Source organism: Mustela putorius, unplaced genomic scaffold (genome assembly GCF_011764305.1).
Source record: "Mustela putorius furo isolate JIRA1106 unplaced genomic scaffold, ASM1176430v1.1 tig00000487_pilon_pilon_pilon, whole genome shotgun sequence".
In the NCBI taxonomy this organism is placed as follows: Eukaryota; Metazoa; Chordata; class Mammalia; order Carnivora; family Mustelidae; genus Mustela; species Mustela putorius.
Genome location: NW_025421399.1, coordinates 9,534,277 through 9,549,664, shown reverse-complemented (window position 1 = coordinate 9,549,664; position 15,388 = coordinate 9,534,277). Strand labels below are relative to the sequence as shown.

The window sequence follows — 15,388 nt, the reverse complement described above, 5'->3', positions numbered from 1 at the left end:
ACTCAGCCCAACGGCCACAGTGTGAAAGCAGCCAAAGACAATATATAAAGTCACGAGCATGGCTGCTTCAATAAAAATTTAATGATTGATACTGAAATTTGAATTTCATCACAAAATATTTTTTTTATTTTTTTTCAACCACATAAAAGTGTTACTAAAAAACCATCCAAACAAAAAAGCCTTATTAGCTTGTGGTCTGGAAAGAAAAACAGGCAGTGGGCTGGATTTGGCCTGCGACCTGCAGTTTCTAACTCCTGCCCCACGCAAAAGTGACCCTGGAAGGCTCAGGCCCACCAGGGGCACCTCTCTGGAAAGGAACATCTTGGTAGGAAAGGATCATTGTGGTCAGAGTGGCTTTTGGCTCATAAGTGCCAGAGATAGGAAAGATCAAACAGCTGATGGCACGTTAATTATAATTATATTTCATTTCCTGGGATTAAAGAGATTCTGCTCCGACCTTGTTGATTTAATAATGTTTCAGGCTAAGTGAAGACTACTTCTCTCCTCAAAAGTAGAATTATTCCAGTGGTAAAAATGAGTTAAGGTCATGTGCTCTTTTAACACCCTTCATGGATACAGTGTTTCCAAACCTTTTAACAAAGTTACCAGTTATGTCCTCCCCTGCTGTGAAATGTAGCTTTTGTACATTTCTTTGCCTGTCCTGCAGCTTAATACCTGGTGAAAAAATAGAAAATAGGTCCCGAGCCAGGGTTCCCATGGCCCAGTTATCCATTTAAGTCTCCTAGACGTATTTATAACACTTGGATTTCCATACTCTTTCTCAAAAATATTTGAAATAAGAAATAATCATGTATGCTTATTTTAAAAAGCTCCCAAGTATCAGGCTCACTAACAGGGATTTAAAGTTCAGAGAACATTGCTTAAACGTTATGATCTTTATTTGAAACGACCAATTTAAAGACAATTCAGGGAAAAAAAAAAAAGACAATTCAGACTTGTTATGTGCTAAAAGGTTAATCCTATAAGTATACTTAAGTATATGGAGCTTTGAGAAAAGAGAAGCTGGACTTGCTTTCCAGTTTGTCTCTGATATAGATGTTAATCAGAGGGCTGCAATGTGCCAACAGGTGGGCCAGCCACTGTATAAGCAAGGAAACTAGCTCCCCCTGGTGTTCGGCTTCTGTAAGGACTCCTGGGGGTGCAGAAGAAGACAAGAGACAAGTTCCAGACGGCACAAGACTGCTTTTCATGGAAGAAAACCTCTCCCAACCAAATCAAAACTACTTCAGTGATTACAGATTCCCTAGAGGGAAAAATGGCCAGCAAAAGTGGTATTCCAGAACATTTTATCTACAAACGCGTTTTAAATAGAGCTCAGCAGGTATTACGGAGAGAAAATACACATTGTGGCCATGTATTTATATTATTTAGACACCTTTCCAGCAACTCAAGAAAAAGCATGGCAACTGTACTGACAGCAATCTACTCCCCTGGAATTCAAGCAAAACTGTAAGCCCCTTTTCTATACTGACACCTCCTGTTCTAAGATCCGACTGTGCCCCTGAGCTCCAGACTCACACATGCCAGTGTCACAGCACCTGGTGCCAACCAGGCATTTCCAACGTCACGTGTCCTCAGCAGAACTCTTGACCCTCCTCCCCAAACCTGTTCCTCCACAAATCCTATTGGCTTTACTTTCTAAATATATCCAGAACCTGCTTTTGCCAATTCTACCAGTAACCCTGATCCAAGCCAGGATCATCCTAGCCGGATCGTGGCAATCATCTTCTAGCTGGTTTGCCCAATTCTGCTATTGCTTTAATTTTCCAGACAGAAGCCTTAACGACAATCCTCTGAAGGCACAATCAAATCAGTCACAACCTCATTTAAAACCTAAAACCCCTAACTAACAATGAGTTCTTCAAGAACTGCTTGCTCTTATCTCCTTCCCTGCTCTAACCCCCACCGGCCTTCTTGTTCCTTGAGAACACAAGCCTCATGCCTTAGCATCTGTAGTTCCCCTCCCCTGGTCTGCCCTTCCTTTTGACATGTACATGATGTGACCCTTCAATTTGGTCTCCTCCAAACCTTCCTGGGGAGGCATTCCTGACTATTCTATCCGCCCTTTCCCCCGAAAAAAAAGTTCTACAAGTATTTGCTTTCATTCATTCACCAGGCCTCATCCACCTGCTCCTTACGGTAGTGGGGGTCTTTTTCTTTTATTGTTGTTTACTGCCACCTCTCAAGGCTTGGAGCAGGGCCTGGCACGGAGTAGGTGGTGCTCCAAAAATATCATCAATGAATGAATGAGTTTATTTCTCTTTGGCTTTTTCAAGAGGAAAGGACATGGTATCGATTTACATTTACAGCTCAAGACAGTCTGGTGCTGCTAGAGAGCGGCTGGGTAGCTCCAAGACACTGAAAGCTGTGATCCAAGCCCACTGACCCAACAGCTCTGAGGCTGGGCATCTCAGTGCCCGGCAGGAATGCCGTATGAACCAGTCAGCGGTAAGGAAGAAAACATAGATCCATCGCAGACTAAACAAATAGCGGGAAGAAATTACTCCGGAGGGTAGGTGTGCAGATGGAGGGCCCAGTTTTAACATATTGCTGGAGCAGATTTTGTTTCAAGGTAACCTATTTTCCAGTAGACTATTTTTTAATGATGCTTTTTTTTTTTTTTTTTTAATGTCTCCATGGAAAGTAAGTGCTTTTCTGGATATTGGGTCTCTTTTTGGTGCTACGGTAGAGTCCATGGATTGATTTCTCTGATTTTGAGCAACCCCAGATGGCTCCACTTGAATAGAAAAGAGGTTGAAAGTTTAATCTTATAACCGCTTCTATAAACAGTCGGGGGGAGGGAGGGAACTGTTAGTTTTCTGGCTCGTGGTATGTAACTTCTTATGAGGTCATGCAGCAGAGGGAAAACAAAGCAGAATTCGTAATGAGGGAGACTTCGACCGGGTCCATCTTTGCGTTGGTGCTACTGAGAACAAGTGTACTTCGCTACTGCAGGCCTGTGTCTCCACGTGTGAAATGAACTGAGCAGGATCCACATTATTCACACTCTACAATCCTGCATTCAGAAGTGAAAATGCGTTTAGAGGACGGACCAGGCCCTTGGCAATGGGAGACAGTAAACAAACAAAAAACCAAACAAATCCCAGCAAGTAAGGAAGTAACAGCAAGGTCTAAAAGCCAATGGAATCCTTCCAGCGTTCACACCCTCTGGGCTTGAAGGGCAGCACTCCCGGTACTGCCCGAAGGCGCGCCAACCCTTTTCCTCCAAAGAGCCTTTCCTGAGAACTCCTAGCAATTCTGCTTCCGAGGGGCGCCCTCCCGAGTGCAGCCAGAGACGGTACTAACGCAGAGTTTCGGTCCAGGACCGGCTCCGTCTCTGGAGCACACGGAGCCCCGGAGCCCTCGCCTACGGCCTTGGGCGCTGAGATGCGCTCTCAGGGTCAAGTGCACGCCTGAGTTCGAACACTCGGGATGAGAGGACCATGTAAACTCTCTGTTTCTACATGGACACCAGGTTGAAATGATAGTATTTTGGATGTATTGGATTCAGTAAAATGTGAGACTAAGCCTGCTCTCCTGTGCCCTGGCCACACGAGCTCCCGCGGCCACCAGAAGCCATCCAGCTGCCACCAGCGGCCCGCGCTCTCCCCGTAGTGGACGGCGCCGCTCTAGCTTAGGGGCCCCGCCCGCGGAAGGGGCTCCGCCGCGCCCCCGAAAGCCAGCGCAGCGCACACGCGCCCCGAGCCCGCCCGCACTCACTGCTCCGCCGCCCGCCGCGCCGATCTGCCGGGCTCCCCGCGGCTTCCAAGGCCCCTCGCTGTGGAGGCTGCGCGCGGGCACGGCCGGGGGCGCGCTGTGCGCGCGCTCGCGGCGGGGCGGGGCGTGGTGCAGCGCTGCAGGCGCAGGAGGACCCAGCCCCCAGCTGTGGAGCGGGGGTGGAGGGCGCTGCCGGCCCGCAGCACCCCGACCCTCGAGTGCAGAATGCACACACCCTTGATGGCGCGGGGGCGGGGGGTGTCCCGGGGCTGCAGGGGGTGAGCCGGGAAAGGCCATGTTCTTCGGTCCGGCCGCTGCCGTTACAAGGCTTTGCGGACTGAAATGTTGCCGCTTAATGCTTCTCTTGACCAAAGGGAGATGACTAACTCCGCCGGCGCGATTCCGATTCGCTTTTTTCTACAACGGTGTGTAGACCATGGAAAACTACTGGTTCTCTTCCGTTTGTTCATTCAGCATTTGCAAAGCAAGCTCTACGTGGATTTCCGTTTGTTACTGAGTGAAAATAATTTCTCAAAACAAGGTTTCCCTATAGTACATAAAATGTAGTTACAGTAAACAAATTATAGTTTTTAAATTTAACCCTAAGAAATTGTCCGAAAGTAAATACAAGGCAGTATTATACACTTGATTGCTGAATAAATGCCCATTACATTAAACTTAACATCTGTCCAACTTTTAACAGGACTCTTATGATTTGATTCTTTAAATAGAAGACATTTTCCTGGTCTCCCCGTGCAGAGTTGGTACAAATGGATTCTATGTCTTGTTGGAACAACCGCGCCCCCCAATTTACACACACAGCCAAATCTGAATGTGTAGGTTTGTAACTCTTGCTGACCTATAGGGCCAAACCTGTGCTTACCTTGCAGGAAAACAGAAGAAAAATGAACACAGGGCCAGTAACAGTGAAATAAAACTTGTAACAGAATCCATAAAAGTCCATGCTCCCTTGGGTTCTCTTTTCATATTAGAACCACCAAGTGTTTGCCCTCCAATGAGTCTGAACGTAAATGACCTTAAGAGGTCTCATCAAGGAAGAATGGATGTCATAAGGAAAAGCATGTTCAGTTAGAATATGTGCTTTCGATCGCACTGCATAAATAAAGTTAACGTGGAAAGAATTTAGGTTCCAAACTTCAAAATTTAAAACTACCTGTAAGTTTTACCCTCCGGGTGAAGACGGGAACGTGGAGAAGGCCATCTGCTCTCCAGCATCCAAACGATCTGATCTAATTTCTAGAGGCGTGAGATACATTGCTCTCGTAAAGGTGAATCTTCAAGCCTGTGGTTTTCAGCCTGTTCCCCCACAGTGGAAATCCAGCCGATGTTCACAGCCTGACAGGCCAACACAGGCATTCCTGCCACACCAACAGGATACCCCATCACACTCTCCGTCCTCCTCAAGGGAACACTGCACAATGCAAAGTGAGAGTGATACTATCGCAGGAATAAACCTAACACCTGCTCGAAGCCTACAGGAAAAGGGCAACTCACAAACATAAGGCCCATCGTAACAAATTGAGCAAGACCCTTCACAAATAGTTTGTTGTACAAGTCCTGTTAGTTTCACTTGTAAATATGGTTGAGAGGACGTCACATTTTATAAGCTGCCAAACCCCAAATGAACTATCGCTTCTTTCAGGCTCAAGGGACAACCAGCGAATAAAGGGAGAGCAGACAGGCTCCCTGGAAATGACAGTCCATAGACGAGGCTGGGTCTGTAGGAGGCAGCGCACTCCTTCTGAGAAATGAATCAAAAATCACCCCCTGGAAATTACATTCCTTGGATATCCTTTCTTGGGATATATACAGTGATTTTTATATTTACTTACTTATCTGTTAGTCCTAACTCCCTTGTGAGGTATAAATGGATTTCAAGGACGGAAATGACGAGCTCACTACCACGACCAGGCTGAGGGTTTATAGTTGTCGGCATCCCAAGTAAGCCTCATTTCAAAGTTCAGATGCTTTAAAAAGGTTCCATTCTGTTACTTGACACAGGGCAGAGTCAGTAAAGCAGTTTGTTCTAAGGAAGTACGGCATCCAAGGGAAGGCATAATGCGCAAAGGTTTACGGGAATTACTCCTAGGCGAAGGTTCTTATTTCTGGACTACAGCAAGGCATCTTATTATCCACTCCTTCCATTCCTTAAAGGCTTCCACAGGCTTTGGCAAAGTCACGTGATCCTCCCGACTGCGCTCCCTGCGGACTCCAGGGCTGTCGGCGGACTCATCGTCAATCCACCTCACCAGCGCCTTGAGAAACAAAATTCAGATCCACACGTTCATAAATCAGGGCAAAATAGTTTGAGGCAGGAGAAACGCACTGACTTCTAAATCACATTATCTCAATCAGTGGCTCCTATTAGCCCCGTAAGATGTTCCGTCTGATAAAGACGTTTGTGACTGTGGAACGCACGCCGCATGAAGGAGCAGTGGCCAAAAATACACAGACTACGACTACAGATGGCGGTCAGACGTGTGCGCGGGAGAAGAGATGAAAGAGAAACACGCATCCTCACAGGTTTTTCTGGATGGGAGGATTATGCTTTTCTTTTCTTTTCTTTTTTAAAGATTTTACTTATTTATTTGACAGAGAGAGTTCACAAGTAGGCAGAGAGACAGGCAGAGAGAGAGAGAGGAGGAAGCAGGCTCCCTGCTGAGCAGAGAGCCCGATGCGGGACTCAATCCCAGGACCCTGAGATCACGACCCGAGCCGAAGGCAGTGGCTTAACCCACTGAGCCACCCAGGTGCCCGGATTATGCTTTTCTCAACGTGCCAAATGTTCCCTAGGGCACTGGGCAAGTGCTTTCAAGCTGATGTGCAAGTGGTCCCCGTGTGAGTGTGCACAAAGGTACAGGCAGACACACGTACGTAAAGATCGCTGCGTGAGCAGTCACACCCACAAGGAGCTATGTGATGGGTTACAGATGCATTTGTGGGTTGGCCTGGATGCACGGACATGCACACACGTACCGAGATTACGTCCTCTCCCTCTTCCTCCTTCAAGAAACTCATCCTTTCCTGTGCGTGAACAGCATACCCCTGTCTCATAGGTGGGAAGATGAAGCATCTCCACATATACTTATGGTTTTAAAAAAAATGAACTCTGCCACGCACATCAGCATTCAGCCTGTTCTTCCAAGTCAAGTTCTCTGGCACTTAGCGAAGGGGGCTACATACTCCCCCACAGTTTCTCACTGAGCCCAAGTGCAAGGCGCTCAGAGGCAAGGCAGTTTTAAGAGGAGATTTCTTTGTGTGTTTTTCTTTTTTTTCAAACCACAGCTTCCTGCTTATCTTTGCACTAATTTCCTCTGATAAATTATAGCTCCACAGAAGGGCCTAATAGAAAATGGCAGTTTGCTAGTTAGATAACCACTTCCCTTCTTCCTTTTTCTTCCCCTCGTTTACCTGGTATCTGTCTATGATGTTGAAGCCCACAGCACACTGCAGCTTGCGTAAACAGATGGGGCAAAGGTTGAGGGGGCGCCGGTCAGCTTCCTCCAAGTGGTTGGAGCCTTGCATGAGGCATGCAAGCCACTGGCAGTGCCGGAGTCCAAATATGTGTCCAATCTCATGGGTTAAAGTCTGCAAGACACGCACAGCAAGGCCTGGTAGTGCCACCCTCAGCACAGAGTTACACCTGCCTTCTTTTCCTTGCTTTTCAAAGAAGCCAAGTTACAGAGATCAACTCCCTTACTGTCCTCACCAAAACTTAATCGGCCCAAAGACTTAATCCTTCATTTCCCTAAGTGTCTTACCGCCTTCCTCCCTACACTTCATTACTTCCCCTGGAGCAGGGTTTCTCAGCCTTGATACAGCTGACGTGCTGGGTGGGATCATTCTTTGCATAAGCACAGTGGGGATGGGGGAAGGACACAGCTGTCCCATGCATTATAGGATGCTTAGCTCCGCCCCCAGCCTCTACCCACTAGACACCGGTAACCCCCACTGTCCAAATGCAACAACGGGAAATGTCTCTAGACACCGCCAGAAGTCCCCGGGTGGGACAACTCACCCCTGGGTTACAGCCACTGCACTAGACCAGTGGGACGCTTGTTACCCATTTAGATTCTGGACCCTTCCCCCACAGATGCTGAGTCAGCAGGTTAGGGAGGAAGGGTGCTCAATCTGCACCAGGGGAGGCTGACATGGGGCACATACTCTGAAAACACTCTAGCCCTCAGTGTCTAAGCACAACTTCCCAGCTGCAGGAAAAGCCTATGTTTCTGGCTACGGAGATGGTGGGGGAGGGAATCAGGAGGCGGCTTCCCGAAGAGCAGGGCTTGGGTCAGGAGCTGTCAGTAGAACTAACCGTGGGAGAAGGTTGCTTTGGGCCAAAAGAAAGCCATTCTCACGATGCCTGAGAGCAGCGGCCTCCAAGAACAGCTTGACTGGGTGGCCACCACAGCCTCAAAGAGTCAGTTACCTTACTCATAGCAGAATTCTGCAATGAAACTAGTGGCGAGGATGTGCAGACAGCCAAGGCTGCATGTCACCAACAGGACAAAAAGCCAGCATGTATACTGTAAATCTCAGTATTAAGGTATCCATTTTAATTGTTTTATTGACGACTTCAAACAATATCCATCAAAAGTATGCAAGCTGATATAAACTCATTTATAATTAGGACCTGAAGGGCTGTTTATACACAATTTAGATAATTAAAAGCTTTTTAAAAAATACCGTTGGATTTTTTTTTTTTTTTTTTTTTTGTAAATGACTCACCTTACAGGAACGAAGCAGCAAAATACTGGTCACTTCGGGGATGTAATAGTTATCAAAAATGGAATAGTCACTTGAAGATACTATCTGTAGCTTGTTCACTTTGCCTTCATAGTGTGAGCTATAAAAATCACTGCCGTACCTGGCAAAGCTGAATATCCCCACACCTAGAAGAGGAGGACAAGCAACAACAGAATGGGAGTAAGATTCCTGGATGAAAAACCAACAAAGAGAGCCCATTTGGGCATCTAGTCCCTGGGTACAAATCTGTGCTACTGCATTCACAGTCTAATATGCTTATAGTTTGCCAAGACAAAGGAGAACTTTTGCCCCAGATTTCCCTATCTAGCTCTTCTGCTAGCCACATTGCCCTGCCCTGTAAGATTCAATGGTCTTGAGATCAAATTCTTGAGAAATGGAAAATTCCAGAATTTTTTCCCCTCTAAGATTAGTCTTTTTTCTCAAAGAGTAGTCCAAATCAAGGACTCCAACAGGAGCAAGGAAAAATGGTGACACACACACACCACACAGCCATGACTTTCCTCTTTAGGAGCACAACAACCAGATCTCTAGGTCCTACAGGTCAGCGAGGGTCCCTGCACTGCCCTGAGGCTTGGAGACCATGGTGGAGACCATGCCCTCACACAGAACCTCCTCCCACCTCCCCCTTCTCACTCAGAGCGGGACTTTATGTGGCTGCCATCGTGTGACCAGAATAAACACTCCTGTAATGACTTCCTGTCACACGGAAGCTTCTGCGCACAGAGAGGACAGGGTTTGCTGCACAACGCATTCTAAAGGGCACGGTTTTATAAGGTGAGACTTGTTTACATTATCACTTTAATTTATGCCTCTTCCCGTTGTGATTTAAAATAAGGCATTTTAGAAAAAGGCTTTTTTTGTTGTTGTTAAAGAAATGAATTCATAGTAAGTTTGTCCAATCCAACTTGATCCGAAGAGAATGCTCCTCACCCCACCCCTCCAGGTGTCGCCTGATATTTGATATTTAGAGGGAGAGAGAGAGAGAGAACATTCTGAAAGTTAAGGAAAACCCAAGTCTCCTCCTGTCACAGTGGACCTCCTCTACCTCTAGACAACCAAGTGTGGGCATATTTCACTACAATACCTTTAGCAAGAACATTTTCTACTTCTAATAAACTTACGGATGTAAGATTATTTTCTTTGGTAATTAAGAATTTCTCCATTTTGAAAACCCCCATCTTTGGGGGTTTCTTATAGTAAGGGGGTCACTTATAGTAAGATACTATCTCACTGCCCAACAGATCAGCGCTGCTAGCTTATACCTTCTTTCAGGCCATGCACTATTTTAAAAACTTACTAAAAGGGGCACCTAGGTAGCTCAGTGCGTAAGCCTCTGCCTTTAGCTCGGGTCATGATCTCAGGGTCCTGGGATAGAGCCCCTGCATCGGGCTCTCTGCTCAGTGGGGAGCCCGTTTCCTTCTCTCTCTCTGCCTACCTGTCAAATAAATAAATAAAATCTTAAAAAAAAAACCAACTTACTAAAAAAGGAGGGGAGGGCCTTAAAGTAGAAACATTTTAGGAGAATGCCCCCTGACCACCTCAAATGCTGTAAGATAAATTAGCTAGCAATGTCTAGGTAAAATTTGTTAAACTTTTTTTATGTTTCCATCACTGTCAGGTTAATTATAAAAGGGGAGAGAAAAATTCAGCTCATAAAAAGTTATTTCTGATAGGGGTACCTGGGTGGCTCAGTCAGTTAAACATCTAAACCCTGGGTTCCGGTCATCTCAGGGTCCTGGGATGGAGTCCCGGACTCTCCCCAGTCCCCATGTGGAGCTCCCTGCTGAGTGGGGAGTCTGCGTCTCTCTCTCTCCCTCTATCCCCAGCTTGAGCTCTTCCTAATAAATAAATAAAATCTTCTTTTTTAAAAAAAAGTTTATTTCTGATAGAAAGATAGCTCTTAAAAAATCAGAAAGACAGCAGTGGCCAGAGTCTCCAAGAGGGGGTTGGGGACACTCTAGGAATGTAAATGGAGAAGTCACCAATGAAGGAGCAGGGGGTAGAAGAGACTCTGGTGCCCTGGGCTCCCACCTCTAAAGAATGTGTCAGAAAAGGAAATGCCTAATAGAAAAAAAAATTGTTAAAGAAAGGGCCCACCCCCAACAAGCCCCAAGGCTGATGTGACACCTGGATAGTCAAACTGGTACTCTGAAAGCACAATCCTGGGTACCTACTCCCCAGCCCCAGAGCGCTAATGGACCACCACTGCCCTCAGTGCACTGGACTCCCCTTCAAACCTGTCAGATCCTAGCGGACGAGGGTAGAGAAATTACAGCACAAACAGACAGGTGGGGAGAAAAGGAGTGGAGAGAACGCAAAAAGAATGAAATACAATAAGGCAAAAATGGGATCCTTTCTACCCAGAATGGGATCCTTTCTACCCAGAAAAGGATACTTCCAGATTCTTTTCTACCCTCAGTATTACAGTGCAGAATTCCCAGTGAGTCAAGTTTACTATATCTCAAATTGAACACTGAAGTTGACTTTACGGAAGTAAAATAATGTCATGAGTCACAGAGTAAGAACGTTGCACACTTGTAAATCAGCCTCTGGTCACTCTAGCTATGCAAGAGAGCTACAAAAAGAACTGAAAAGCAGCAGGATTTTCACTTGTGTTAACGATAGTACAAACATCCTTAACATGTTTAATTCACCTCGTCCCTGAATTACTGACATTTACCATCTGTTGTGCAGAATATCTCTATGGATGCTAGGTATATGTGTATACATTTTATGTATCCGCACAGGTAAACTATCCCAAAAGGACTCTCTAAAATAGGTATCATTGAGATGCCTGGGTGGCTCAGTTGGTTAAGCCGCTGCCTTCGGCTCAGATCGTGATCCCAGGGTCCTGGGATTGAGTCCCACAACGGGCTCCTTCCTCGGCAGGGAACCTGCTTCTCTCTCTGCCTCTGCCTGCCACTCTGCCTGCTTGTGCACTCTCTCTCTCTGACAAATAAATAAATTAAATCTTTTAAAAAATAAAAAATAAAATAGGTATCATTGGCCTCAGGGTCATGTAGGTAGTGCATGGCTCATGGATCATCAGAATCCAACCACAGCATACTACTTCCTGAGCATAGCACCGTACACGAGAAATAACAGTCTGAAGTATTAAAACAATAATTGGTTGGACTTTCTTCCCTTTATCAACAGGTTCAAATAACTCTCAAGGTGAAGAAACTTCTACCAAAAATGTCAAAAAGGAATACCATCTGTCAAAGAGGCCTGTCCAAAGACAAAATTCCAGGAGTCTCGTGGGTAAAGATCAATCATTGTTATTCCCACAATACAGAAGGCATCTCTAGGTTTCTTCTTTTTTAAGAACCTCAGGATATGCCCTATTTGAAAAAAAAAAAAAAATCCATGTGAGATTATATATATATATATATATATATATATATATCCATCCATACATGTATCTAATAGTTCCTTTCCTCAATTCAAATTGTAAAGTTGTTTAATTCACCTGCATGAATTTGTAGGTTTTGTGTGTTATCATTGACTCTAAAGGAACACCTCGTGACAGAGACAGGAACCGGTTCTAGGAGTTTTACTGTCAAGCCATAGAAAAATGCTTCACAGTAACCTTTCAGCCACTTAATATATTCTTCACTGATAATTCTGGTGTTTCCCAGAGACCCTAGAAGACAGAAAAAATGCAAGACAGACCTGAGAATGATTCAACATTCAGCCTCTCAAGTCTGTAATCAGAAATCTGAAGTTAGAGGCAAACTAACTCTAGATTTTCAATAAACCTTTATCACTCGTTGATGTGAACATGAATTACAAAGAAATGAAATGTCCCTTTTTAAGGGGATTTGGGACAAGGGTTCCACCACTGTAATGAATGTCAAAAAATGATCATAAAACTGCCCACTTGAATGAGATCAGCAGCCCAGGCTATCCCTGGCAGCAGGCCCACTGCAAACCAACCCAAATCCAGCAAGTTACCAATGTATACCAATGCACTGTATATAAATACTGCGTTTCTCTGGAGACGGTGCCTTTCTGGAAGGATCACTGAAAAACTCTTCGAAGTCTTGGGGAGCCTCCGGATGGGAGATGATCCAGTCTGATTCTGAATGCAGGGTAATGGGTCCAAACAGATCACTGTCTGGCTTGAAGGCTTTGTTCAGCAAACGCCGTTCGCCATCGTCTAACTTCTCATACTGTGATACGAGCGCCGGGTTCTTTGAGATGAGAGCTGTTTTTAGAGTCTGTTCAGAGTGCTGTACTGTTTGCATCTACCAGGAAAACACAAGCAATCAGACAGACAATGCATATCCACTCCGGTGACTTGAATCTGCCTATCCTCCACATACATCTCTCATTTCTCCCTAGAATGGAAAAATTGGTTTTTTGTTTGTTTGTTTGCTTGTTACTATTATTCGCACCAAACAACCCGTTTTCTTCCCCATTTCCAATCCATTTCTTGGGGAGAGTAGCTGAAAAGGTGAAAAGAAAAATCACGAAGTTGATTCCTCCTTCTCTTACGGAACCTGCTCCAGTTACAAAAACCATAAGAGAATAAAGAGGATGACCTGATTCCCTATTTCCTTCTGTCCCTGGGGTAACAATATTATGAATTGACTCATTAGGGCCGCATGAAAAATACTCATCTTTTCCAAGGTGACTCAAAGATGTTCCAGACCACACAAAAAGAGAACTGATGTAAGTCCTGCCATTTCTGTAACTTAACTGCAGGCTGGTAATAGACCTCGGCCACTGAAGTTTATTGCCTCCAAGTCATGTCACCCTGGGGAGGACATCAGGTGACTAACCAAAAGCCAGACTCACAATGACAGGTTTCTTCCATTCACACCGTGTTCCTCTGTAGAGCTGTCATCCTTCCTTCTGAATGCGTCAAACAGCTGTTCCGCCACGAGGCTTTTTGAGTTAGAAAAGGGGAAAAAAAATTGTGGACTCACTCTCTGGAACCCATCATATTTCCTAATTCTCTAGATTTTTTTTTTCCAGTTTAATAATTGACAATTGATGGGGAAATTCAAGCTAAGGTAATGTCTGTTCGTTCTCGTTGGACATCAGAATCCTGGGGTTCCAGAGCGAGGGCGAAATTCCCAAACGGAGGTCACTGCTGTCAAGAGCTCGGATGTGTGTATAAAATCGTCCTCAGGGCTCCCCAACCGGGCTGACCTTTCGCGTCTCCTACGGGACAAAACAGCAACCAAATGTGCCCTCCTGCAGGCCACCTACCTTTAGGGAGGGAGGCTCCCATCGAAGATTTTTGCCTTACAAGGACGGGCATGCCTGGGCCTGGCCGGGGAAGTGCTGTGCGGGGTGCCTTCACCCTAATGTTACAAAGGCAGTGTGAGAGGTTGGCCACCCTGGGTGGAAGCGCGGGAGGCAGGAGAGGCTCGCTCATGCGGGCTGGAGGCCTGCCGTGCTAAACCCAGCACATCCTGGGCAAACCTCGACACGTTGGCCGCCCCCGCCGGTTGCTATAGCAACCCGCACCTTGGCCCGGGGCCCGTGCAACCGCGACCCGGTCCCTGGTTGGGGTGGAGTGGGGATCCCCCGGGGAGCCTCGCTCCGTCTTTCCGCCCGGAGGAAGCCTCCTCAAAGGGCCTTGCTCTCCGGAGACGCCCCCGTCCCCCGCTGTCCTCCCCTGCTTCCGCCGCGGCGGCCCCGCCCCAATCCTCACCCCTCCCCACCGACCGCGACCGTCCCCATCCTCCACAACCAAGCCCCCCAGCCCGGGAGGCCACGGCCCGGATCTGACGGCTCCACAACACTGCCCTCACCCCGCCGGCCCTGGACACCGCCCCGCTTCCTGCGGCGGCCTCTGCGCGCCCGGGCGTCACGCCCCGCGCCGTACCGCGCGCCCTCCCCTGCCCCGCGCCGGCGCAACGCCACGCCCCATCGCGCCGCGCCGCCGCTCCGTCGCGCCCCGCCCCGCCCCGCCCCTTCACGCGAGCCACGCCCCTTCGTGCGAGCCACGCCCCCGCGGCGCGCGCCACGCCCCCTCGTGCGCGGCTCTCGGGCAGGCTCGGAGCCCTAGTCGTGGGTCCGCCGTCGGGGTCCTGGCCGCCGTGAGCCGGGAGCGAGGCGTCGAAGTCAGTCCCCACGGTCCCTTTCCGCCCCTCCCCCCGGGGCTGCGCCGGCCTCGCGGGGGACCGCGGGTTTGAGGAGCGCCCTCGGCGTGACTGATGTCACCAGGCGGCTCCAAAATAAGTCCGCCGCGGCCGCAGCTCGACGTACGGCCCGGGCGCGCGCCCCGGTGCCGTCCCCGCTCGGACTTTCCCTTCGGCGGCGGCGGCGCCTGCAGCGGCCCGGGCGCGGCCGCAACCGCGAAGCGCAGGTGGAGCGCGCGCCGGCGGGCTGCGCGGAGGCGGGGGCGGGGGCCCGGCCTGGAGACGCCCGCGGGGTTTCCCTCGGCGCGGGGATGCGTCCCTCTGTGCGCCGGGGGATGCGCCCCTCTGTGCCTCCCGGCTGTGCGGGGGCGGAGGAGAGAAGCAGGACGGGCGCGGGCGGGCGCTAGGGCTGAGCGAGCTGTGTGGCCTTGGCGAGGCCCGTTACCCTCTCTGGGCCTCTCGGTTCTCCCGTGGAAGAGGACAGGAGCCAGCTCTGACCCCCGGAGCCCCTCAGCACTGGGAAGTTGTGTCTGAAAGCAGAGGACCCCCCACCCCCACCCCCGGCGCACCGCTCGACGTCCCGGTGCCCACCCAGCAGACGTTAGGACGGAGTAGTGGGGCAGGCTGGGGCAGGCCCCCTCGCACTGCCGAGGACAGATCCCGACCTGATCGCCATCCCCGCTCCCTGCAGGGGTGTGGGCCTCCAGCAGCCCCGCCAGACAAGCCCCCCCACCGCTCGCGCCCTCCTTCCTTCCCAGCTCAGGTCA

At 48.6% G+C, this 15,388-nt stretch overlaps 2 protein-coding genes across 13 annotated transcripts in view; both read right to left on the bottom strand.

Annotated features, from left to right (window-relative positions):
* The window catches only part of ARSG (arylsulfatase G), a 103,453-nt gene extending 97,725 nt beyond the window's left edge, over positions 1 to 5,728 (bottom strand). For 6 of the 8 annotated variants that reach the window (XR_006607016.1, XR_006607017.1, XM_045080939.1 and 3 more), the window contains exon 1: positions 3,742 to 5,100. The gene's annotated coding sequence lies outside the window, so the exon portion shown is untranslated. Of the gene's footprint in view, positions 1 to 3,741; positions 5,171 to 5,591 lie in introns of those variants that run through there. The other 2 variants (XM_013054503.2, XM_004749095.3) reach the window with 2 other exon arrangements.
* Positions 5,666 to 14,406, bottom strand: AMZ2 (archaelysin family metallopeptidase 2). 5 transcript variants are annotated; one of them, XM_004749088.2, is made up of 9 exons: positions 14,292 to 14,406; positions 13,744 to 13,838; positions 13,327 to 13,416; positions 12,491 to 12,773; positions 11,996 to 12,169; positions 11,739 to 11,867; positions 8,488 to 8,651; positions 7,171 to 7,347; positions 5,666 to 6,014 (listed from the first exon to the last, which is right to left on the bottom strand). In XM_004749088.2, the coding sequence occupies exons 4-9, from the start codon at positions 12,771 to 12,773 to the stop codon at positions 5,859 to 5,861; spliced, it is 1,083 nt and encodes a 360-aa protein (XP_004749145.1). In that variant the 5' UTR covers positions 13,327 to 13,416; positions 13,744 to 13,838; positions 14,292 to 14,406; the 3' UTR covers positions 5,666 to 5,858. The 5 variants fall into 5 exon arrangements, with proteins under 5 accessions (XP_004749145.1, XP_044936879.1, XP_004749147.1 ...); XM_045080944.1 differs by having other exon boundaries at positions 14,231 to 14,395; XM_004749090.3 differs by having other exon boundaries at positions 14,192 to 14,293.
* Between the last annotated feature and the right edge of the window lie 982 nt (positions 14,407 to 15,388).